Source organism: Agaricus bisporus, assembly GCF_000300575.1.
Source record: "Agaricus bisporus var. bisporus H97 unplaced genomic scaffold AGABI2scaffold_1, whole genome shotgun sequence".
Classification (NCBI taxonomy): Eukaryota; Fungi; Basidiomycota; class Agaricomycetes; order Agaricales; family Agaricaceae; genus Agaricus; species Agaricus bisporus.
The window spans coordinates 540,809-565,347 of NW_006267344.1; the positions used below are offsets into that span (position 1 = coordinate 540,809).

Genomic DNA, 24,539 nt, shown 5'->3' on the forward strand with positions numbered 1-24,539 from the left:
CTATGCTGCTATATGACATCTTATCTTATCTCCTGCCCTTCTGAACCGCAATGAACGTGTTCTCCGCGCCACAAACGTGTAGTTATGATATGCCGATATTTGTCTCTATGTAGTGGGTACCCGAGTTGACTCTAGGCTAAAGCCTCTTTGACGCGCAAGCCCTCCACTGATCGATAATTAATTCGGGTTATATCGGTTTCATCATCCCCATCATGTCCACCCAGGAACTCTCTGCCAACGATTTGCAAAATATTCTCCAATTTACGAAGCAACTTGCCCGTGAGGCTGGGGATCTCATACTCGAAGGGTCAAGAGAAATTCAGGGTGCAGGTTCTTCTGTGGAAGAGAAGTTGAATGCAGTAGACCTGGTCACAAAGTGGGATGTTGCTGTGGAAGAGCTCGTCAAGAACAGGATCAAAGAAAAGTATCCGACTTTCAAGTTGTGAGTAATCAGTATTTTGTTTCTGGCCCTTGTCGTATCAAATATGACCATATTTTGCAAGTGTCGGAGAAGAATCCTACTCAAAAGGTGTCCGCGATCCATTAACAGATGATCCAACCTATTGCGTGGACCCGATTGGTGCGCTTAAGCGATTTAAATCATCCATGTTCTCTCTTTAAGCTGTAGCTTAGATGGTACAACCAATTTTGTCCACGGATTTCCATTCGCCTGCATATCTTTAGGTTTGATATACAAGCGGCGTCCGGTCTTAGGAGTCATCTTTAACCCCTTCCTTGATCATCTGGTCAGGACATGTTCACATATACATATACTGACAACACAACAATGTTGATATATTCCATAGTATTCTGGAGTCCAAGGACAAGGGTCGTATCTGACAAGAGGAATCGATTCTGAACCTGCCAAACTACCCCTATTATCTCCTCGTCCTCTACAGAGTTTGCAAAAGGCTCTCATCGGTAGGGTCATCAGCCCTTCGTAGACAAAGAAAATCAAAAATTCCGCCATAGGTGTCGAATGGGGTTCCGATCGCCGCAAGGGCACTGTTGATGCCAAAGCGGCTTCCTACTCGCGTCTAGCGGGTGACGGAGCCGAGGGTGTCATAGGAGGGAAAAACGCACATTCAATGCGTTCCGTGGGAAGTGCTGCGTTAAACTGTGCGCTGGTGGCACAGGGTGGGCTCGATTTATATTGGTATGTTATCAGGTACTTTGCAGTGGGTCAGCATCATCTTGACAATGGGCGGCTAGGGAAATCGGATGTTGGCCGTGGGATGTTTGTGCGGGTGTAGTTATCGTCCAGGAGGCAGGAGGTCTCGCTACTGGTTCAAAGCATGCATTCTCTACCACTGCTGATGGGGCCAGCTTTGGGGAAGTTACAGAAGATATTTTGACCGGGCGTAAGTACATCGTCGTACGAGCGATCGCAGATACTCCCGTGAGCAAGCTTTTCTCTATATTTTTATCTATGACAGCGATATTAATAGTGACACGCAGGGCGAGACGGGGAGAGATGCTCAGCGTAGAATCATTAAAGAATTCTATGAGACGGTAGAGGAGTTCGGACTGATGCAATGATTGAAATACAGAATCCGAATTCTTATGGTTGACTTTTGATTCACCCGCATGAAGATAAGGCAAACAAGGTCAATTTTCGAAAAGCGGGGAGAGCGCGTGAATAATGTGATTTAAGAGGCAATCCCCATGGGGTCTTTGTGGACCACAGATAGAGGGAGTGTACAACCATCATTTGATAAACCCCTCTCTAACCACTTCTCCACCTCTAATTATATATATAATGAATGGACAAGTGACGGTACATCTGACGTCCAACAGGAGAAACACATGGTAGTGACGGTCCGTTTAAGCGGTCCGTCTTTTCTGGTCTTCTTTCAAGCGTCAGCTGACAGTTATTTTCTGATTGCTTCTATCCACGTTTTTCCACCGCGGCGGAAAAATATTTTTGAGGATGCTGAAAGTGGACACAAAAGACTTCTGGGCCGAAGAGTGGCTTCGCTTTTCCTGCCTTCCTCACTTGACCATTTCCGGAGAGTCAACCTTCTCCGCACCTTGGACATTGAAATCTTTCACAGTGTAAAGCATGAAAGGTGTTCCTACTGTTAGAGCGGTACCAACGAATCGCCATGCTATAGTCTTGGCTGCTTTCGTTGCTTTTGGTGAGTACTTGGTTCCGTCGAGCAGCTTCGGCTTGTTTTCTTGTTTTTGTTCACCGTTTGACTTACTATTCCACTTTGTAGGAGGTGCGTACACTAACAAGGAGGTCTTCTTTCCCAACGAATAAATTTAATGGTCAGGGTTCTTATTTGGATATGACATTGGTGTCATTTCGGTTCGTTTTCCGCTTCGTTGATATTGTATGCAATGGACTAACGGTTTATGGCTTCGTGTTCACAGGGATGCTTGATTATGCCTGATTTCGTTCGCCGTTTTGGAGAACAAGGAGCGGATGGGGAATTCTTCCTGTCCAGTTCAAGACAGTCAATTATTACGTCGCTTTTATCTGCAGGGTGCGCTTCTCTGAACTTGTACTTTTTATTCGGTTATTGACGTTGTATATTGACCAATAATTAGAACTTTCGTGTAAGTTACGTGATGGTCTTTAGTTCGGACTACACTCAATCTTGCATCTAGTGGTGCCTTAAGCCAGGCTTTCACTTCCGACCGCTTTGGTCGTAGAGCCTCTATCCTTCTTTGGAGTGCCATCTTCACGGTTGGAGTGGCAGTTCAGACCGGTACTCAATTTTCAATAGTACAAATCACCATTGGAAGATTTATTGCCGGACTTGGCGTTGGAGCTTTGTCAGGTGGGGCGACCTATCCTCACTTCACAAAAAACGGAGCTGACAGCATCTCGAATAGCCATCGTGCCATTGTATAATGGAGAAACTGCTCCTAAAGCTCTGAGAGGAATGCTGCTTGTACTATATCAACTTGAAATTATCATGGGGTATGTTTTTTTTCTGAAGATCTGGATGTCCGAGTCGACCTGATCACGTATTTTTTTCGGTTAGAATATTCCTGAGCTACATATTGGACCTAGCCACGCATACCATAGACGGCTCTGCGTCATGGCGCGTCCCCATTGGACTTCAGCTTGCTTGGGGTTTAATTCTATGCTCTGGAATTTTCTTTTTGCCGGAATCACCGTACGTCTCCCTCAACTGAGAAGCTATGATGATGTTCATAATCGATTTTTCAGGCGTCACTTACTCGGAACCAAGAGGCGGGAAGAAGCCAAGACTGTCGTTAGCTTGTTGAACGGTGTTCCCATTGACGACCCGTTGGTCGAGGAAACTATTGAAGAACTGGACTATGCTATCAATGCGGAAAATGAAGGAGGAAAAGCGACTTGGGCAGAATGTTTCTCTACGAGGAATAAGTTGTGGCTGCGAACTGGACATGGGATGATGCTTCAATTCATTCAACAGTTGAATGGTCAGAATTTCTACTGTAAGTACTCACAATTGTTTACGACATTCTTACCGACTTAAAGGCACCTCATAGACTATTACGGTGATACGTTCTTCCAGAGTGCAGGAACCTCGTAAGTCTCGTGTAGTTGATCTATCCTTCAAACGGGTATTAACGTTTTTCCTTAGCCTGAGCCCATATGTAATTCAAACAATCCTTGGCGCAGTTTCTGTAGTGGGAACTTTCCCAGCACTGGTATGATTTCTTCTGCGTTGTTGATAATCAAGGTGATGACACTCTCTGTCTTAGCACCTCATCGAATCCATGGGACGAAGGAAGGTTAATATTTTCTATTATAATCAGGCTGGGAACGATTTTGAATTTTCAATAGTCTTTACTCTGGGGGGCATTACTCGAGGCTGCTTGTTCGATCATCGTGAGTTTTGGAGATTCGAAAATATAGTTGAGCTCACAGAATAACACCCATACTAGGCCGGACTTGTTGGACATTTCACTTTGGCGCCCGCTGGTACACCAGCAGATCAACTCACTCACCGTAATAGACAAGGAGGTGAGCCTTCGTATGTGTGAAGCAAAGTGGATCTGGCTCATGCGGGGCACCGATAGGCGACACTCTCATAGCTTTTGCTATTTTACACGTCTTTTCTTTCTCCATTTTCTGGGGCCCAACACCGTACGTCATGACAATCTTCCAAGTCCAACACGTACTGAACTTGTATAACTCTAACAGATGGGTTTATCTCGGCGAATCCTTCCCCCTCCGAGTTCGAGCTAAGTGTATTGCCTTGGGTAGTGCTACGAATTGGTAAGAACCATCGAGTGCAAGTCTATTTTCACCCAATCACTAACGACACTTCTTTCCGCAGGCTTTGGAACTTCCTTCTTTCCTTCTTTGCACCAAGAATTGCAGCTAAGTATGTGAAAACTTCATCTTTGGCACTCGGTGCGCTAGTGATGGGGCGTCCGATGGAGCACCTATGCGCGATCATTGTCTTCAATATCAGTAAATGTTGATATGGTGCTTACTTGACAATTTTGCAGAATTGGGCCTCTTATCTTATTGATCTTCTTTGGAATGCTCGTGTTTGGATATTTCTATGTCTACTTGTTTGTTCCCGAGACAAAAGGCCTAAGCTTGGAAGAGGTTGGTTCTTTGTTCTTATTCTTTCTGACAATTTGTCTGACAAACATTGACAGGTCGATGAGTTGTACCGTTCGGGAGTCAAACCTTGGAAATCTGCCGGTTGGAGGCCGCATCTCATGGATAGCATGCAAAAGAATGAGGGTGCGGAATCTGATGAGAAGGGTTCAGAGGAGAAACATGCCAACCCGAGTTCAGTTTAAGTTGTTCCGGGATAATTCATATAACGATGATCATGTTGTGTATAAATATTTTACACCTTGTTACGAATCAAGCTACGTGTACAGACAAGGGCGGAAAAGAATTTGTTATCTAGGCAGGAACAAGCGTAAGCTGTCCTCGCCCAGATGAAAAAAGAATAACGAAAGCTCCAGCGTCGACGGAAACATTGCCAGAGGGCTTCAAACCATTAAAACCAGATATCCTAGCCTTCTGCTCCACCAAAAGACGACCCTGAGGGGCCGCAGCTGCAGAACTTGCACCATCAGGAGCAGCTGTAATAGTCACATCTACCTGCTTTGTGCTTGGATTGAACGCCACAGTCGAGAAGGCACCAGCGTCCAAGGTCAGTAAAGTTCCGAGCGGCGCCAAATACACGCGACGTCGAATAGAATCCTTCACTTGAACTTGGATAGCCGGAGACTTCGCAACAATATTTCCCCCGAAGGCTTGCCAGCCGAAATCCGGATGATTGATAATGAACGTCCCCATTCCCATTGCATGACCCGAAAAGTTCGGGCCATAGTCTCCAGAGTAACCATCCCACTTCAGGGTATCGGGAAAAGAGTGGAAAGATGCCGAAGCGAAACCATCTTGATCAATATTGGATAACGGACCAGTCAGACCGCCGAAGCCAAGACGGAGAAGGAAGATATCCGATGGAGACGACTGGAATTCGCTTATCAGAGGAAGAGAATTGAGACCACTTCCATAATGATGTATCTGCCTTTCGTAACGCATGAGTTTGCCGCCATAGATATTATCCCTATTGGAAAGGGTCAGAAGTCATGGACATGCATTTCGATCGCATTTATGACGAACCAGTATCGCCTTGCGTTTCCATTATAACCCCAGTGTGGAATGAGGGGCTGATATGCAATAATAGAGTTTAAGGCATTCGTAGCGGTTTTTGTATCATTGAAATAACGGGTCCAAGCATAAACACCTTCTTGACCCGTCGAGTCCCATGCCATTTCCGACCCGTATCTGAAAGGTCCTGGCTCAGTAGTCGTCCTTCACTGTGAATGTTCCAACTCACGGGAATCGCTCATTAGCCCAGTCGTTTGCTCGGTCCCTCATCGCGTCCTCCACTGAGGTTGCATTTGTCGTTAAACCTTCTCTCTTTAGGTCATCCAATAACAGTGTGAGCACAGTTTCGCCCATCAATCCGAAGTTCGTGAACCCAACTCTTCGTCCAGACATGGCAGACACGGTAAGGACGGCTTTGCTGATATACCATTGCCAGTCGTGAGTATGGACGAGGGAAGGATAGTTTCGAGCCACACGATACATAGCCCAATACGCTGCGGCGACGTGGATGTAGTCATAGCCACGATCGACAGCAAATGATGCAGATTGGTCCCAAGACCACCAATTACGCCAATTGATGTCGTCTGGGTAAGGGTAGTTGGGCAATAGAGTCGGTTCATAGAAAAATACGGCCTGCGTCGGATGTCATTACTTCACTTCTAGGAATTTAGGTTAACAAATGAAATCACCTTCTTGACGGTTCCTACCACAGCATATAGTGAGTTTAGAACAGATGATGAATGTACAAACTGGAACGAGAAACGTACCATCGCTATTCTGAATAGAACCCCAAAGAACCGTATTGACAAATTGCTCAAGTTTAGTCACCTCCGCCTGGCTGGGTTGGGCATATTGTTTCATTGTCGCCGCCAACCAGGATCCTGCGCCAGCCTCGTCACTGAGACCAGGAATCCAAGCTCGCGGGTCATCCTTCACAACGGCATCGACTTCACGATCATAGCTGATAACAGAAGGGGAACGTTTAAAGGGATCAGATGCGTCATCGAACCATTGAGCAGTGGTTAAAAAGTTTCCAAGATCTGCAATGGCCCGAGTTGCCCCATGAGTGACGTAGTAATGCACTGTCTGAAGAGACCCGTCGCTGTATGTAATTGAGAGACGACTACGGCCCCATGTATGAGCCGTGATATCAAAGCCCACCCACCCTGACGTTTTGGCATCAGAGTTACTGGTCCACGACAGAGCATTAGATGGTGTAACGCTCATAGACTGTACAGACGCTGCAGAGTTGTGGAGGAAAAGCTTTCCAACTTGATCCATCGGGAGGATATATCCCGGAAGACCCACCGCAACGGGACGCTGGGCATCCTGTAGAGCGGTTTCGATATTTCTGATAGATGACGCCATACGAAATTCGATCCCATATGTGCGCGTCTGGCCGGGTTGGAGAGTGAAAGACGTAGGGGCGTTCCAAGGAGTGACACGCGACCATTCGTTCTGTGCCCACGCGAGAGTATGAAATTGCCACTCATACAGTCCTTCAAACGTCTGCGACTGATAGAAAGGCGCACCAGACGGCGATTCTGGAAGGAACCTCCACCCTTCTAAGGGAGATTTGCCAACGGGCACGACCACTAGAGGCGGAAGAGTTCCAAGTAAAGGCGTCACTTGAACGAATCCGGCGTCTTGTCCGATATACGGATCGAACACGCTACATTTTTCGTTCGTATCCGCACCAGTGCGATCAGTAAAGATCTAACCGGGAGAATCAATAACGTTCAAAAGGTCTGATAGGTCTACACTTACATTATTGAATTCCAACGGAACGCCAAGTGAACCAATCTCTACAGCAAAATTTTGACTATTTTTGACATCGAAGAGGAGCTGTACCTGACCATCATGATCTACCCAACGGCGTGTGATATCCAGAAGCGAATTGGATGGGAGAGTGGGGCCAAGGTTGGCAGCCGCGAGAGTATTCCCAGATACAGACAACGGTGTCAGCTTGCGACGGGTGGTCGACGTGTCACCAGATACCCATTGTGAACGTCCAACTTGCCGAGCCCTAAAGGTAATGTCCCCCAAATGATAACGACCATTCGCTTCGCGTTGAGACATTTTATCGCGAGGGATAAAATCGAATTCGGAACCAGAAGGCATCAGAGAGTAGAGCGTTTGTGAATCTCTGACCAACTGCATAGAGAAAGTCGATGTTTTGAAAGAAGTGAAACCATCGCTCAAACCAAGTTGGGCATCGGCAAGCCCAAAGAGAAAGGAGATTAGATAGATGGGCTTTGAGAACCTCATCAGTACTAGCGCGGAATGGGTCAATCCCACAGCGAGTTTTCTCGTGGGCCTTTAAAACCTGAATCACTTTGAGGTTGAAGTTCTGATACGCCAAACAAAGGAGAGCCTGCTGACACTTTCTTCACCGGTCCCGTCCCTTCCTAGGACCTCATGACGAGGGAGCATGTGGTAGCATGACTAGCGGCAGAATTCGTCGTCCTAGACCATGACGAGTTGAGTATTTTGGCTTCGAAGGTTCAATCGTTCCCTGAAATCGTCCTCTTCCTCCCGGATCTTGACTCTTCGTTTGCCTTGTTGAGCTGCTTCCGCATAATGACAACAAGATTCTTCCAACCACAGAAGCTCCGTTCCAATTCAATGTACCATTCTTGTAGAATTTTCTTTGATGGCAGATCGTTTGTGCAAGATAGTATCCCACCATGACATACGGCGGCCCGTCGGTCATTTTTGGGTTACACACGGTGGCCCCGAAGTTATCTCGAGTGACATTTCCGGCCCCTAAACGACTGTCTGTCGAACCTGATACCACAGCGTTCCTGATTGCAGGAGTGGCGCAAAGTGCAGGATAGCCCCCGACTTCAGCTGCAGGACGAATGGTTTTTTCCCAGAGAATTTGTTTTAACAATAGCTTGGCGTGATCTTCAGACCATGTGGATGGATAATTGAAGAGTAAGACGGAAGAGGGAATCCGAACGGCTCCAGTCGCTAACTTCCCCGGCAGTTGGATTGTTCGAGGGAACTGACAAGTGCAGGGCATACATATGTGGCATCCACGTGGACTCTAGGCCTGCCATGGCGGAAACGGAGATTAGAATTAATGATCCGTAACCTCGATGCGATTTTCCACTCCTACCGAATCTTGGGGTTGCAGGAGTACCAGTGTGTTCCCTCATACTGTAGGGCGTTCCGCTTTCTGTTTTTTTTTTAGAGCGTTCGCCCATGCCAGTATCGCCATCCTTTCCTTCGATGTAAGCACCAGAGTTACCAGTGTAGCATGAGTAATGAATCTAATGATCGACCATTCATGATGGCTCAGTAAAAAAAGATTTTCAGGCGTTTTCGGGCAGTTTAGTTCAGTTCTCTTCTCTGACACGAAAACATTTTGCCAGGTTCAGCCAACGTTCAGGCATTGTTCAGAGTGTACCAGGGTGTTAGCCAACCCTGAATTGACCTGGATTATTTGAGATCTCGGAGAGTGATCAATAAATGAGTATCACGTGAGGTAAACATTCTGGTGTCCGCAGTGATTTCGCCCTGCACTGTAACTAATACATGTCCAGCCCCCGGGATCGCGTCTTTCCGAACCCTCCACGATGGAAGCCCAGCCCAGACCCTGCATCTATCCAAGTTCCTGGCTTGGACACCACTGCGCCTGTTCATGATCAAATAGAACAGATTGAACAGCTCATCACGATAAAACTACAAGTCAGTATCGAATGAATGGATTCAAGGAGTAGCGGCTAATGCACAGAGCTGCAGAATATCGACGAAAACTTCTCAAAGATCCACAACGCTCTCGCCAACAAACTCCTTCCCGCAGTGAAGCGTTACGCAGTCGGCACCGAGCCCGTCAGGGAAGCAGCTAAGGTGCGTGCTAACTTGACAACATGAGTCCAATTGATCGAGCGTTCGAATTGAAAGTTCTGGACGTCCTTCTACGAGCAAGCAGCGCAAATTCGGATACCTACATCCGATGACCATTCGACGGTTAATGAATTCCCCTCCGAGCAAGAAGCGTCAGAGGCGGCCACAGAAAATACGATGCAGGACGCCACAGAAAGTGAAGATATAACCTTTCGGGAAGCTGGAGTTGACCATAGAGAGGACTCTAGTCATAGCACGGCAGAATCTTCTTTCCATCCGAATCAAGACGCACTCTCTTCCACCCCAGCCGCGGCTCATAAAACACGTATCCAGGATACCACAGCAGGAAGTATGGAGACTCCTTCGTGGTCTGCATCACTAGAGTCACCCTTTGTAAAGCTAAGCAACGAAGTTAAGAATTTCTCTCTTACCGATGAAGGAACTTTCGACACTCCGTCCGCTGTGACGAACACTACCGTTCATCTCGATGAACCGACGCCAGCGTCTAAACCCAAATTTCTTTCGGTCCAAACTTCGCTCAAAGGAAAGGAAACGACACTACGCGAAAATCTATTACGCCATCAGTTCACTTCAGGGAATGATTTGCCTTCGGTTACAGCGACCGCCAAGAAGACATCTCCTTTGAAACCTCGCAGTAAATCCAAATCACCGATAAAACGCCTCAATCCTTACATTCCCGCGGGCACACAATCAAGTAAATGGAGCGGCGTAGTCGATCTTCGCGATCCGACTACTGCCACGCCACGCCATCCTAACCGTTCTCATTCCTTGCCATCACACAAATCGGCTGGAACCTCCAACCCGCCTTTCGAGGATGATGATGATGACTTCGATGTTCTACCGCCTGGGATGTCTCCTCCGGTGATGATGTCACCAGTACGACTTAGAGCTGCTGATCACAAGTTGCTTGCACCAACGCCTTCTAAGCACGCGTCTGCGCGAATCAAACAAGACATCCTGCGTAGTGTGCGGGAACCTCGCCGTTATGGAACGACTGATAGTGTTACTGAGACTAGCCTCAGCACACTACCGACTCCTCCCTCCTTCTCACAGTATCAAGATCGCGGCCCTCCCGATATCACTGACAGCTCAATGGACGCCAGTTTCGACAGTATGATGCGTCGCGTCGGCCTCGAAGTTCCTACTTCTTCCTCACGAGCGTTGACAATGGGGGGTATCATTGACGATGGTGCTGCGCCTGCTGACGATAGCCTTGATTCTGACGACTCACTCGACGATTTCAACCCCGGCGCTCACCCTTCCGCTGCTTTTCTCATGGCGGCTGAGGGCGTCAGAGTTTCTGATGATGATTCATTTGGATCAAATCAGTCTAGTGATTCTCTGAATGACGAAGAAGCTCATCTTGAAGGAGCTGCTCCAGTCCATCCTTTTGCAGGAGGTATTGAGGACACGGGAGATGATGACTCAGACTCATTCGAATATCCGCCAAGAGATGGCGCGCCGACTGAAACTCTATTCGGTGTGCCTCCTGGTCAAAGAGACGCAGGCGAACAGGGTGCACAGCCGCTACGTATGTTAGGTTCGAACATGTTGGATGCTTTCACTGCAACTGGTGCTTATGTGGGCGGAGTCGAGGAGAGTCCTACCCCAGCAGGCTGGAATGGAAACAGATGAAGTATTGCTGTGTATACGTAATCATAGCCTGTAACATGATAACCCTCTCCGCTACTTCTCCAACTAATTCGCTCGGGGCATCATCGGGGCATGTGCAAACGACGGTGGCATGGGGTAACCAGGGGATGGTCGTGGCTGATAGTAACTGTTTTGCGATTGAGGACGGAATAACTCAGCCGGGCTGCGAGCCTGATCGTAGTAAGGATCGATGGATCCCAGGACACATTTGATGAAGGCTTCTCGAGTAAGCTCTGGTATGGCCGGATCATAAGGCGTAGTGTCAACCATGTCCTGATAGTCCCCACGTGTCAGGATGGCTGGGTGATTATTGACAGATGCGAGACTACACTTACTCTGCAGGTAAATTTAGTGCCGATATCATCATCCAACTCCTTCAAATATTCAGCAGCATCTGGGTCGTCGCCAATCTGAACGAATGACACCCCGAAGCGGCGGAGCGGAACATTGTTATCATCTAGGCGACGAGCGGCATCGACAATAACTTTGTCCACTGTATCGGCTAGACGTATAAATTGTCAAATTCTTGATTCAATCTGAAATTTCAAGCTGCTTACTTGGAACGCCGTCCGTAATGACCATTATGACGGTTGGAGGAGTGCCTCTCATCGGATCCTCGACCAAGGGGAGATACAAATTGAAAAGCTCTTGGAGTTTAGAGCCAGTGGGTGTTGATCCTGGAACAATTGTCAAATCAAAACACCACCACGGTTATTCGCCACCCGCCTCGGGCCTACCTTCTGGACGGACACTATCGAAAAGACTCTCAACCCTGTGATGACTCTATAAAGATGTTCATACCGCCTCTGATCAATCAACGCAATTATGTCATTCTCACTTTGATGTTACTCTCGAATGTAGGATTGTTCAGGAAGCAGAGATCAATCCCGTTGGCATTGAAATCGGTTTCGATGGTAGAGACAAGTCCGGTCAGTGCCTTTTGAACGATGAGTGTTGGTGTAGCCCTTCTTTATGCGTCAAAACGCTCACCAATCGAGCTTGGCGCCAAAGGCTACCGGCCATCTATGAATGTTTACGACTTAGAGGGCTCGTTGCTTCATATGAAATAAATCATCTTTACCGAAATAGAATCGTCAATAACCATTACAACTTTGACAGCCCTATTTTTTTTTTAAGAAAAAAAAAAAACAATGGCGCGTCAGTAAATGTCCACTATCTTCGTGAAAGGAGGCGAAACCCACCGCAATTTCTGTACGAGTTGAGCGGTTTGATAATCAGATGATCCATCGGTGGTTAGAGGAGGCCGCATGGGAGCAGCTTGAGAAATACGAGGGATGCTAGGGATGCTATAATTTCCAGCAATGTGATATTTGACGGTTTGTTGGAGCGGAACCAAAACTTCATAAGTTTCAACCTGAACACCCCGTATCGTTGAGTCAAACCCTTCGATCGTTGTTCGAGTTTCTCGTACTTACGTGTATTTCTTTGCCGTTGTAGGCAAATGAAGCGCCCTTTTCGAAATGTGATCCAGCTTCCCCGATACCTGAAAAGAGCGGGAGTCGTCAGTCAGGCCTGAAATCATGCGCCCCACTGATGGATAACTTACGGACTCCACCCTTGACATCCGCAAGGTTACTGGTGAGCATCCGACGTATCATGAATAAGAGATTTGCCTACCTCCCAAAAAGTCCTGGCGATATATAAAGGTCGCCTCTTATCCTCGCCGGCTACGATAGCGTTGGGAGGTATGTTCTTGCCGTGGATGAGAACCTTCAAAGACATATGAGTGTTCTTGCACAGTTGACAACCGCTTCGACTAACCCATGCCACAGGCGACTGGCATCCCATCTGGGTAACCTTCTGGGTGTTTGAGTAGGATATCTCCTCCCATTGTTGAATGGAGCGTGGCTTCCTGTCAACTCCGTAAATCGTCTCGGTGAGGTTGAATGCAGCCATGGTTTGTTATATTCTGTTGACGCGCTTGCGCATCTCTTTTATAGGCTTTCGTATCGTATCGAACGCCAACTTCTCGGGCCTCGATAACTCCTTTCCTCTGACATAGGTGGCTCAAAACTCATCCACAAAACGCGGTAGCCATGCACAACTCTGGGTCTTGAGTTTAAACCCTAATGGGTATGTTTTCGTGGTTCTAGATCAAGCAGAAACTCGATTGACATGTTCCAGAATGGTGTAGGACATGGGGCGCTTAAATGGCGTTTATCGATTCTCCACAGGCGCTACGAGTTTTGTAAACATCCTCCGCTGATGCAAAGAATATCAATGTCGTTCCTGAGGGAAAGATCTGAACGTAGGGGTCAAAGCGATTAAGTACAGCAAAATAGAGATCATTTGAAATCTGCTCAAAATATATTCCACGAATATCGATGCTTTTCTTCTGGCACAGGATAGCGCTGGCGGTTAGAAAGTTCTTCCACCCTCGATTGGCGCCATCTTATCGATAAACCCGCGCCATGGTTTATTCTAATCTCGCTACTTCTCATGACGAAAAGACGTCGTGTATCTGTCCGATTTGCTTCCCCCGAAGTGCTATCACAGTACTTGGGTCTAGGGCAACTCAGTGATAACTTCAAGTTCAAAGTAGCCGATCACCGCAACCATTTCATTTGCATGAGGCCTAAACGTCATTAGCAGCAGCTACAAACCCGCACACCGAAGGGAATAAGTCAGAGACGCAGACCCATATTTACATCAAAACCTAAAATATCTCCGAGTCTATTTTTAAGAACCTACTCCTATTCAATCCACTATTCGCCATTCGAGGTACTTAGCAGTGGTATCAGTTCAAACCCCGCGAAATACTAGTTCCTTTACTTCACATCTGCTATACTATAGTAGAGATCGGTGATCGGTACATTTTTAGCTACTATATCGCACGCTGATGAGATGGTACGCCGCTTCTCTGCCTCGAGTCCACACGATTGGCTTGGGCATATGAAAAAGAAACCACATGTAGTCCTCGTTGTTCAGCGAGCGCTAAACTTCAACTCTTTCTCACACTGACCGGAATCCCAGCCAATGACAATCATTCATCCCCAAGATCTTGGCATCTTCTGAGCCTTGACTTCTCTTCCCGAAGCATACACCTGCAGCTCCAGTCTAACCCGTCTCAAATGGAAGGCACGATGATTATCAGACCGAACTGATTGATCAACACCTCGAGGCGATTGTGGAACGGAAGCATGCTAAATTAAGCTCTCAAAATTAAAGTAGAAACCACATCGGGTATTGCAATGTCATGAATTTCGTCGGACGCACATTAACAGTTCGACAAGAAACTAATACGAAGATTTCATGGTATAAGGGGTTTACAGTATGCTTTAAACTACAATGAATTCTCTTACCATCTCAAAAGCCCTGGACAAAAAAAAAAAAAGAAAAGGAAAAGAATAAATGGACGAGGCAACCTTGAGGTCACCCCCATATTGTATTAATTAATCCCTCATCCCCTGTGCATATCCAACTGGATGAAGCGGTACAAATCCGGCCGGAGTTGGCGTCAAACTCAGAGTATTCGGTTGTGGCGAGATCCAAGCCGGCACATATGGACTTCCTAGAAGCGACCTGATAGTCGAAGGCGAGTACGGGCTGTTCATGCCGTGTAGATACGCCTGTTCATGGCCTGCATTCATCGATCCTACAGGTGATGTCATCATCTGTGGAATATATCCAGGAGTGAAGCCCGTATGGGGTAGACTGGTCATTGAGGCCGCTGGAGATGGGACGAGTTGGAGGGGCTGCATATAACCAGAACCGTATACAGGGGTACCATGCATAGTCATCGGCGAGAAATGCGAGCGATTGCTATTGTTCGGAGAGGCATAGATGTATGATGACGGCGGTATGACCGGTGCTTGTTGGCCATACATGTTACCTTGAGGAGACAGAGGGTTCGAATCAGGGTATACCGGTGTGTGGTGGTTGGGAGCATCCGATGAAGAGTGGTGTGGAATGACGGGGGAAAACGAAAGGTCAGAATCGTCAGAGTCCCAGTCATCAACCGGGGATGGTATGACAGGTTCACGTTTGGGTATACCGAGTACATTGTCCCAATAGTCATCCGTGTCCGAACCCGACTTGTACGGGTGGATATTCCTTACACCGACAGATTCGCGAGCAAGAGGGCCAATCCAAGGCGTATTGGGGAGAGCGGGAACCGGCTTGCTTGCACCGGGCAATTCAACCAAACTAGATGCATCATGAGCGAGATGTCGATGGCTAGTTGAAGAAAGATTCTTACCCATGCCATGTAGGAGCACCCCTGGCTTGAACTGATTCCTTAGCCTTTACCTCTAGCAAAGAGATTCTATCAATTTCGTCAGGGTCAACCATAACGACAGTGATATTCGTCTTCAAAGGCCTCTTCATCGAACGGGACGACCTAGATGACTTGCGGCTCGATCTATCACCATCATCTTTCTCCCTCTTTTCCAAACGTTTTGAACTTTTTCTGATAGTTTTGTGGCTAGCTCTATCACCTTCATCATCTGTCTTCCTCTTTTCATCATGATGTCTAGATGAACGATTGCGACTGTGACTGCGGCTTCGATGGCGACGACGATGATCATGATCATGTTCATGATGATGACGATGATGATGATGACCGTGACTTGAATGATCATCGTCCTCATCTTTGTCTTTGCGCCTAGAAGAGGACGAATGATGATGTTCCCTGTGCTCAGACTTGCTCTTGGGGGATTCTCCATGCTTTCTGCTGGAGGATCTCTTACGGCTCCCATGCCTGTGACTTTTTGACCGTGACGACCTTGAGTGACGACTACCATTGGAAGAAACACTGTCTGCATCACCGTCCCTCTTCGGTGGTTCCAGCCTAACATAAAATAAGCATAGTCACAAAACGCTCAATTCATCAACATGTGAAAACATACATTTGATCCGCGTCCGTAGATTGAACAACTGTATCAGCACTGTCCTGCCGCTTAGAGTCCGGCTTGGAGTTCGGATCCACCACTATAAATAAATAACGTGAGTGGAAACAGCAAATTGGATATAAGTTATAATTGCGCCAAGAGTGACATACCGTTCTCAGCTGATTCAGAGGCGGCTTCGACCAGGGTCTCCAACGAGTTATTCCTGTTGGCCGGCTGCGTCACTGGTGCTTCTGCTTCAACCCCTGAATCCTGAAGAACAGAATTTCGATCTGGGTTGGTCACACGTAGCGGAACTGCGTGAAAGGGGTGAAAGGATATCGTAATTAGTCAATGAAAGCGGAAGAAGAGTGAGTATATGCATTTAGATAACTCACCTCGATTGCTGAGCGGTACGTTACGGATGGTACCTAAGAATGGCAACGAGATGACACTGGCGTTTGTGGGACTGTTGGACAAAGTACTTTAGATAAGTGTCCAGAAGCAATAAAAGTGGGTAAATGCGCTCACGACGGGCGGTTGACAGTTGGCGTTGCTGGCGAGGTAGCCTCAGCCGCTGACGGTTGCATCAGATCAATTGAAACATCTGAGAAGAAATAATGCATTACCAGCTTTAGGTTGGGATACGACGATGCTGGGAAGAGGAGTACGTTTGTGAGAGGAGGAGGCTGAAGGACGTTTTCCGGATTTGTGCGAATCCCCATCGCCTTGTTGCCTAGACTTTAATTTCAGAAAAAACCGAGACATTGTGAAGCAGACATAAAACCAACCTTTTGTATTCCTTATCAATTGACCTGGCTACTCGCCTAAACTCCTCATCAAACAAGTCTGCTCTTCGGTTAGATCCTATCACCAACAAAAAAAGATCAACAAGTTGAAAAGATTCAGATAATATGCCACACACCTCTAAGATCCTTCGGTCTCTAATTAACATCAAGCATCCGTGAGCCGCCCCAATTTCATAAGAACGAATTAGAACACGTACTGCCATCCCTCTCCATGTCATATAATAATCAACAAATTTTCTCCCAGCCTCAACAACACAGACAGCAAAAACAACCGGATTCGACAACATCTTCTTGAATTCCTCCTTTTCTTTTTCACTCTTGAGTCCTGCATCAAGAGATTCACCTCTATATATACACACACACACAAAGTGACATCCACGAGGCAAGCCGTAAGTTGACCAAAGTCGATGCGAGGCGCCACTGAACTCACCCAATAAACTTGCGAAAGAAATTAGTACCGTCCTCTCCAGTAATAATCTTCAGTTTCTCCACGACATCCTTATCGAGTTCCGTTGAGCCAGTGCCTTTGGCCAGTTCCTCCAAAAACTCGGCTCGGCACTTGGACCTGCGAATTCCAGATCCGGCCATGTGCCTTAGCGTGTCTATGGTAGACTGAGTCGAGTTGTGTGAAGAGGACGAGCTTAAGCTCTGGGTCATGATTGAGGAGGCAGCATCGGTGTTACTCTTAAAGGATGAAGACTTAGAGGAAGGATTGAGAGGTGTATATGGGGGAGGAGGGGATGGGGAAGAGGACATGACAGGTGGAGGACAAGAGCTACGGGTCGCCACAAAAAGAGACAACAGTTAAACGAGCGCTAAAAATGGCACGGGGGTTATTGATGGCCGGGTAAGAAGGTATCCTAATGGGTGCTATACAAATCCCATCCTTATCACCCCTTGATTCAGAAAAAGTACTGCATACTCATCACGCCTCAGATGGCCCTCCTACCAGACTCAATTCCAGCGTCCACACTCGCCGAGCCCAGAGCTTCACCTTTTTCGTCGCCCCATCATCCCCTGCGCCGGGAAGCTCAATATCGATCCCATCCCACCAACATTTTCGCTGTCAGATCCAGGGTCAGCGTCTATTGACAAGAACACATGGCCGTGTCATAACACCCACCGCTGGTTTTCTCCAGAACAATAATAACTTCTGTGCTGTCGTCATCTGTGTATAATCAATCTCCACCGGTCGCTCCCCATTCGGATGATGTATAATCCCCGTCTTAAGCAACACGAGCGCTATTGATGAGATACAGCAACGCATCGGTTCCAACGCACGGTATCCCCACTCATCCTCACGGTTGAATCCACTGACAACCAAATCATCAGTAATCCATTGTGCGAACAAGGAAAGAGTAAACCTACCTCATGCAAAGCATGTCAATCAAGTGCTGCTCCGCCACATTATTCTCTTTGTTCACATTCCTCTGTAACGCCGTAAATATATTCTTCTTCTCCATCAAATACTCCCCAGATTGCTTTTTGACATCCAACATTTCATTATTCGCAATCCCATTCGCATCCGTGGCCGCACCAGTGTCTTTAGGGGGTATAGAGAAATACTCCAACTCTTCTCTCAACACAATAATAGCTTGTTTCGTCAAGAGAGGATTGGAGCCTGCATGAAAGTCGGTGTTGGGCTCAAACATGAGATGTTGTTGCGCATTGTACAATCCAGGACTAGTCGCCGTCCCATAAAACGCCTCTGAAGCATTCCGGAAAAACGTCAACACGAATTGAAAACAATCTGGGTCGAACTACCAACAATCAGTACACACGTCTTCCAGTTTTGCAGTTCCCTCCCACTTACATCAATAGCATACACTTCTTCCTCCTCATCACCATCCCCACCATCCGAAAGCGCCACACTCTGTCTGCTCAGAACCAACCCGTTCGGAAACAAACACAAAAGCACGCTCTCTGGCAAGTTCATAATAGTTTCCCTGTCAACTTCAAACTTTCTACCCCTCAACTCCAGGAACAGCCTCGTGAGTAACTGTGGTTGCAGTCCAACATGGGCCGGTTGTACTTGCGACACTTGAGTAATAGGCGAATTACTCATAGGTGCTGCTGCTGCTGCCATTTTTTGTCTTGATATGCGTTTCTTTCCTTAGCTGTAGTCCGGGAATCGTGAGGGTTTTGTGACGTATGTGCCGTGCGTGGGTCGTCGTGTCGTTTCTATATAACAAGTAACACCTTCGAATATTCCTGTCTGTCAGAGTATGAGCAATGCAACGCAACAATCAACCTTGAGCGCGTAGCAACAATTACCGAAGGAAAATACAGGTGTTGAGTATCAGAGAACGAGGTGAAGGTCAAAGTCAAGCTAGTCAGGGTCCGTCTATGTATGTCTGCTATCCGCATGGCAGTTGTTTGTCTCCATGTCCACCGCCAAACAACCCTTAGATAAATCGAAGTGATATTTCCATGCGCGGAACAAAAAGTGTAGGTAACAAGTAAAGAAAACGAAATATCTCGTCAACTACGTAAAAAAGACAAGAACTTAGAGAGAAAGTTGTCCAGTTGTATGACTAAACTAGTATATATACCGTAATTATCCATCATGTCTCGTCTGTTCGTCACAGTGAATAAAAGATAGTCCTTCGCGAAGAGAAAACTAGGGTTGATAGGTATGTGAAGAAAAATGAAGGGTAATAGTGCAAAGAATAAACCAAGTAGGGGAAGGGGGAGAATAAGAGTCAAGTGTTCTATCATGCGTAGCTATATGCCAAGACGAGGGAATAGTGGAAATAGGCAAGGAAAATAAAGAGAAAAGTAGCATCAAACCCACCAATTTACACTTCTGATTTACATCCTACCGCCACCACCAGGCTGAGGAGGAGCCGCACCAGGGGGTAAACTGAATCCCACCGAATTCCTCGAATACCTATTCTGCTGGGGTACTTGCGAGCTGGGTCTTGATCTAGCTTGTCTCGAAATCCTTCGCACTCCTTCTGGACCTGGTACGGGACCGCTGTCCATCAATCTGACACCACCTCGGCCTCCTCTCGGACCACTCTCGTCACTTCCGTTGGCCGAATACCCAGATGCCGTCTCGTCATAACCAGTGGGGCTAGTGGTCAAGGACCTGAATGGATTGTTAACATCGGTGTTATTGACGCCAGGGAATGGTTGTGGGCTCGGTGCGCTGCGTGTAGCAGGACTGCTATATGCTCTAGGTGTACCAGATGCATTGTTATAAGGTGATGCAGGAGCTAGCCGTTGATTTGGTGACTCGTATGATTCCGGATAGTACTCTGCAGCGGGTGATTGGGGTAAAAGTCGCTGGTTTGATCCTGATGCAGCATCAGAAAGATAGTGGTCTTCGCTTGAACGTGATACTCCAATCGAGGACGAAGACGCCATCATTGGCCGGTTGACAGAAAGCGGGGCAGGAAGCATAAGAAGTGCGCTGCTATCGTGCCTCGGGCGTGGCGATGTATTTGTATTTGATGATTCTGTAGTACTGGAATCAAGCTGGGGTTGCTGGTGCGCAATATCTGAGGTCGATACGAGGGAGTGCCGATTACCGCTAAGAGGAAAGAAAAATTAGAAACTGCAAATGAGAAGCGGAACAATTAAAAGAGCACGAACCTCTTCTCATAATAAGAATCTCTTGATTGTGAACCATTCTTCCATCTCCTATCCCTCTCAAACTCGACCCATCTCTTCATCACAATATGCGATGAATCAAACTCTCCTTCCTTATCACCATGATCTCCCCCTTTATCCCCAGCAACCTTCCTAGTCTGACCCCAAGAGAAGTCATCGAAATGCCAGAAAGCATAAGCAGGTAAAATTCCGTTCCAGATGGGTAATGAAAGGAGATACACCAGCATCCACCCCACGTACGCGACCTTTTTCGATGTGATGACAATCAGCACACCAGGTAAACCCAGGACAATAGCGAGCAAAATGAGAGGAATGGTTGTGTTTGGACCTCCGGGAATAATTGAGCTGATGATAAGGTAGACCGTGAAGGCAATAGCAGCTGGGAGTACAAGGGTACCAGCCAACTCCATACCGACGACGAATTGCATCGAGAAACAGAAAGTACCACAAAGGTCGCGAACCAACAGTAGCTCGGCCAGGTTATGAATTGTCGAATTGATCCATCGACGACGTTGAGAGAGAAGTATAGTGAACGTGTCAGGGACGACAGTCTTGCAAACGGCTTGAGGACAAAACATATTCTTTCGTTTGGGGAAAGTCTTGAGCATTAGTGTTGTAAGGTAACGATCTTCACCGAGGAGCAAAAGGTTTTTCTTGTGCAGAGTATCAACTACGTTCTCCGAATAATGTTGAACGATGTCAGGATTGGCAAGAATTGGAACCCAGAAACCACGATCGCCCTTGGGAGCCTTGATGCGATACATGCTAAAGCAGCCAGGTAGACAGGTTACACCACCGAACATAGATTCGAAAGCTTTCGTCATATGGTGAGAAATATAGTATTCGAACACTGGTGGTTGTGTATATGAAATCTGTATCGCAATAGATAGAAAATGACCACTTACCCTGCATCATAGTAACAAATGTCTCCGCCTTGTTCGCAATCTTCGTTTCTCCACATAGACCCATGATATCTTCGTCGTGGACCATGCAACTAACCATCCTCGTCACGGAATCTGGGAACACCTTCGTATCCGCATCCACACATAACACCAGCTCATACCGATCCGGGCTCACTCCCGTTGCCCTCCAAATTGAATTGAAGAACTCATACTCAAACGTCGTCATCCTCTCATCAAACATAACCTTCTGCAAGAAGCCCATCAGGACAATCTGACTATCACGCTTCCCACGATTACCCGGCTTAGCATCGTTTGCTTCCAGTGGGTTGCCGCACTTGGCAACCAGTACGATGGGAACGCGCTGTTGCTTAGAGCGTTCGACAGTCGCATCATCGTAATCATAAAACCCGGCATAGACCTTCGCCATGTTGTGACGCTTATGACCATCTGCGATTGCAACATAAGAATGAGGCTCAACATCCTGGGCAGAAACCACGAGATCCTTCATCATAGTCAAGCAGATCTCTGGAGTCGTCAAAGTGTTTCCGGCACCTTTCACCATACCATCGGCAATAACGAGGAGGAGCTTGTGACTGTTCGGATAATCAGTCGTTGCAAGTGAGTCCAGGGTGGTACGGAGACCCTCGACAGACTCGGAATAGGCGGTAACCAGGCAGATTGTATGTGCAAGGGGGAAATTAAACGGTTCATAATCGGGAGGTGGTTGCGGAACAACGTTAAGAAGTGGGAATGGGCAAGGATTGTCGGCAAATGAACCACCGCGCACACCCTCTCCCAACGTCATTGTACTCCTTGATTGCTTGTAACTCGGCGAATCAGGAGGGGTTCCCTTGCCTGATTTTGCAGTCATGGAGTACATGGTTGAACGTTTCCAGTTGGCGTTCGACGAAGCATCGAGTACGCCATAAGATGTCAAAGGGCGTCCACTAGGTGATTTGACAAAGGTTTCGGAAGGAGTGAAGCGAGAAGTACTCGGGAAGAAAGTCTTGCGATTTTCCTTCTTTGCGCGCAAGCCGTTCTTGGTTACGTTGGGCCGATACTCGCTAGGCGCTGGACGGTATATGTCGTTAGTCCAGTTTTCAATTTCCGCAGAACGCTGCATGCGTTGTTCGTAGGTCTCGCGAGGGAAATTACCCAGCTTCCAGGAGAAGAACCACTGAAACATGACCGCCATAACAAAACGAATGGCGACGACACCGATGATGAAAATGAGGGAGAGGTAGAGAACGACTTCGGAAGCAACGCATCCAATGGTGTTGGTATCGATGAAGCCAATGGTAATGATATCTTGCAAGCAGTGGGCGACGTTCCGCTGATTCGTGCGCATAAACAACATGGATAGATCTTTGCCGTTGTAAGTGCCGTTTGCTTGCTTCAACTCATCGAAAATCGGTGGATAGGTGACTTGCGCGCGATTAAGCCATTGGAGAAGATTGAGATCGAAAACCGACCTGAATGACAAAGGTTCAGTCGGAAAACAGATTGCAAGATATTTTCGACGTACGATTCATATACCGCCAGGTTCCGGCTTGGGTTTTTGACATCATCCCACGTGTAATAAACCTGGCCTGAAGGTTGTATCTGACTGAATAACGAACGTGCCTTTGGGGAGGTGTGACAATTGGTCCCGGACTCATAACCAGTGAGATTAGCACCGCTACTCCCGTACTGACTGTAAACGTTGCAAGGGAAATACCAATCAAGAAGATTACTTTTTCCCGTAATACTTGAACCGGGAGATTTTGTTATGATATTCAGACAGTGCTGGTTGGTATTTTGGAAGAAAAAAGAAGCATCGTTGCCCGACAGGTTCCAGTCGCGATTGTTGAGAGGGTTCGTCTGTCCATCAAAGGCGCCAATCGGAGGGTGTTTGAAGTCGGTAAAATTATAGCTATATCCATGGAAAACGACAGAGTTGTTTGAGATGTGTGCGGCATCGACTGCACCGCCGTGGAACCTGTCAGGGGGTTTGCCACACACAGCAGTAGTGAAACCGAAGGTCAAGAAACCGACACCAGCCATCAAAATCAAAATGATGCTGAGAAGGCCCATTTTCTCGCGCCACGCGCGCTGCTGCTCCGGGCTGCGGAGACCTAGTGATAGATGATGTAAGATGAGGAACTTGATAAAAGCATAAAAACTGACCGCAGCTGCGCATGAGAAAAGGTGGAATCCAGATGGTGATGAAGTAACAATAGAGCATCCAAGGACCACTTGGGCCAGGTCCCTGCCAGCAACCTCTCTTTTTCGGGGAGGCAGGCGGACTATTAGAGGGCATGGCTGGAGCTTTCTTCCGTCTCAGAGTTCCACGCTTGAAAAGTGCTAAGCCCGACTCGTGCACATCCTCCTCGCGACCCAGTAATGACTGGCCCCGACGCAATCCGCCTTGTTGTGGATAGTTGCCAGTAGCTAAAGCAATGAAAGTATATGCGCAGATTCAGAGTCAAATTTAAGAAGAAAAATATTCAGAAGCGATTCGCGAGGGAGGATTGAAAAAACGGCACTGACAGGAAGGCATAAAACCGACTCGAGTGCTTCCTTCCTGCTCAAGTTGAGCGACATGGGTACGATAATGCCATTGTCGATGACCGGGCTCTATTTTTTCACGGTCTGGACGGACAAGACTCTTCTTACGGGCTACGCGGGAAGCGTCGGCATACTCTGAATTTTCCGGATCACCAGTATAGGCAAGATGTGGCTGATGCTGATAAGCAGACGGCAAGTGATGTTGGCGTGGGGTATCGAGAGCAGAGGTACGGTCGCCACGCTCTGTAGCCTGGAAAGATATATTTGAAGGCGAGCGAGGGTCGTAATTAGCGGGCGGGGAGCGAGGGAGGTTGACGGGGTCTGAGTAGGGCGGGGCGGGAGACCGCGGGGTCTGCTGCTGGGCCTGAGGGCGGACGGAGCGTGGAGGACGCTGACCGTCCATGGGGCAAGGGAGAGGGAGGTAGTTGGTAGTAAAAAGAGAAAGAAGAGCGAGTGGATGACCGTGGACGGCGAGGGGGGAGGAAGAAGGCTGTCACGGTCACTCGTGCCCATAATTGTCACCATGTCACTGGCACACCTCCATCATGCAGTCCATGCACCTCATTGGAGCGTCATCTGTGCCCTCACAACCGAGGAGCGTCCCATGTTCAGATTGTGCCCCGTTATTCTCCCTCCCTCTCCCTTTACATAAGGTGTCAAAGAAAATTAAACTGTTGTGAGAATATTGAGCGGCTTTTTCATCGCCTGC

General features: G+C 47.5%; 8 protein-coding genes across 8 annotated transcripts; 3 read left to right on the forward strand and 5 right to left on the reverse strand.

The window, feature by feature from the left end:
• Window positions 1-187: 187 nt before the first annotated feature.
• AGABI2DRAFT_196541 (hypothetical protein) lies at window positions 188-1,604 on the forward strand. Its single transcript, XM_006453887.1, has 7 exons — window positions 188-442; window positions 504-580; window positions 634-746; window positions 807-921; window positions 973-1,156; window positions 1,213-1,399; window positions 1,459-1,604. The coding sequence occupies exons 1-7, from the start codon at window positions 213-215 to the stop codon at window positions 1,537-1,539; spliced, it is 987 nt and encodes a 328-aa protein (XP_006453950.1). The 5' UTR covers window positions 188-212; the 3' UTR covers window positions 1,540-1,604.
• Window positions 1,605-1,984: 380 nt separating this feature from the next.
• AGABI2DRAFT_213473 (hypothetical protein) lies at window positions 1,985-4,842 on the forward strand. Its single transcript, XM_006453888.1, has 18 exons — window positions 1,985-2,139; window positions 2,275-2,311; window positions 2,377-2,489; window positions 2,554-2,562; window positions 2,614-2,786; window positions 2,842-2,929; window positions 2,994-3,128; window positions 3,182-3,432; window positions 3,487-3,526; window positions 3,582-3,648; window positions 3,703-3,732; window positions 3,785-3,829; window positions 3,886-3,964; window positions 4,021-4,087; window positions 4,145-4,219; window positions 4,281-4,328; window positions 4,456-4,558; window positions 4,612-4,842. The coding sequence occupies exons 1-18, from the start codon at window positions 2,063-2,065 to the stop codon at window positions 4,756-4,758; spliced, it is 1,584 nt and encodes a 527-aa protein (XP_006453951.1). The 5' UTR covers window positions 1,985-2,062; the 3' UTR covers window positions 4,759-4,842.
• A 25-nt stretch (window positions 4,843-4,867) lies between these two features.
• On the reverse strand, window positions 4,868-7,852 carry AGABI2DRAFT_181949 (hypothetical protein; the record flags this gene model as incomplete). The annotated part of the gene is made up of 7 exons (XM_006453889.1): window positions 4,868-5,540; window positions 5,597-5,761; window positions 5,814-6,217; window positions 6,274-6,287; window positions 6,352-6,624; window positions 6,955-7,300; window positions 7,352-7,852. 7 exons carry the CDS (start codon window positions 7,850-7,852, stop codon window positions 4,868-4,870), a joined length of 2,376 nt encoding a protein of 791 aa, XP_006453952.1.
• A 1,272-nt stretch (window positions 7,853-9,124) lies between these two features.
• On the forward strand, window positions 9,125-11,383 carry AGABI2DRAFT_175688 (hypothetical protein; the record flags this gene model as incomplete). Its single annotated transcript, XM_006453890.1, has 3 exons — window positions 9,125-9,277; window positions 9,332-9,439; window positions 9,494-11,383. 3 exons carry the CDS (start codon window positions 9,125-9,127, stop codon window positions 11,090-11,092), a joined length of 1,860 nt encoding a protein of 619 aa, XP_006453953.1. The 3' UTR covers window positions 11,093-11,383.
• Window positions 11,384-11,400: 17 nt separating this feature from the next.
• AGABI2DRAFT_140090 (hypothetical protein) lies at window positions 11,401-13,027 on the reverse strand (the record flags this gene model as incomplete). Its single annotated transcript, XM_006453891.1, has 11 exons — window positions 11,401-11,409; window positions 11,446-11,612; window positions 11,668-11,787; window positions 11,848-11,893; window positions 11,949-12,075; window positions 12,101-12,133; window positions 12,313-12,485; window positions 12,547-12,614; window positions 12,678-12,706; window positions 12,749-12,798; window positions 12,893-13,027. 11 exons carry the CDS (start codon window positions 13,025-13,027, stop codon window positions 11,401-11,403), a joined length of 957 nt encoding a protein of 318 aa, XP_006453954.1.
• Window positions 13,028-14,576: 1,549 nt separating this feature from the next.
• On the reverse strand, window positions 14,577-15,766 carry AGABI2DRAFT_189278 (hypothetical protein; the record flags this gene model as incomplete). The annotated part of the gene is made up of 2 exons (XM_006453892.1): window positions 15,330-15,766; window positions 14,577-15,277 (listed from the first exon to the last, which is right to left on the reverse strand). Coding segments are annotated over exons 1-2 (828 nt in total), but the record flags the coding sequence as incomplete, so codon positions are not given.
• A 1,471-nt stretch (window positions 15,767-17,237) lies between these two features.
• On the reverse strand, window positions 17,238-19,084 carry AGABI2DRAFT_189279 (hypothetical protein). Its single transcript, XM_006453893.1, has 5 exons — window positions 19,041-19,084; window positions 18,580-18,981; window positions 18,135-18,526; window positions 17,890-18,079; window positions 17,238-17,829 (listed from the first exon to the last, which is right to left on the reverse strand). The coding sequence occupies exons 2-5, from the start codon at window positions 18,850-18,852 to the stop codon at window positions 17,692-17,694; spliced, it is 993 nt and encodes a 330-aa protein (XP_006453956.1). The 5' UTR covers window positions 18,853-18,981; window positions 19,041-19,084; the 3' UTR covers window positions 17,238-17,691.
• A 285-nt stretch (window positions 19,085-19,369) lies between these two features.
• AGABI2DRAFT_213484 (hypothetical protein) lies at window positions 19,370-24,294 on the reverse strand. Its single transcript, XM_006453894.1, has 6 exons — window positions 23,813-24,294; window positions 23,450-23,713; window positions 22,809-23,397; window positions 21,287-22,755; window positions 20,364-21,231; window positions 19,370-20,301 (listed from the first exon to the last, which is right to left on the reverse strand). The coding sequence occupies exons 1-6, from the start codon at window positions 24,231-24,233 to the stop codon at window positions 19,578-19,580; spliced, it is 4,335 nt and encodes a 1,444-aa protein (XP_006453957.1). The 5' UTR covers window positions 24,234-24,294; the 3' UTR covers window positions 19,370-19,577.
• Between the last annotated feature and the right edge of the window lie 245 nt (window positions 24,295-24,539).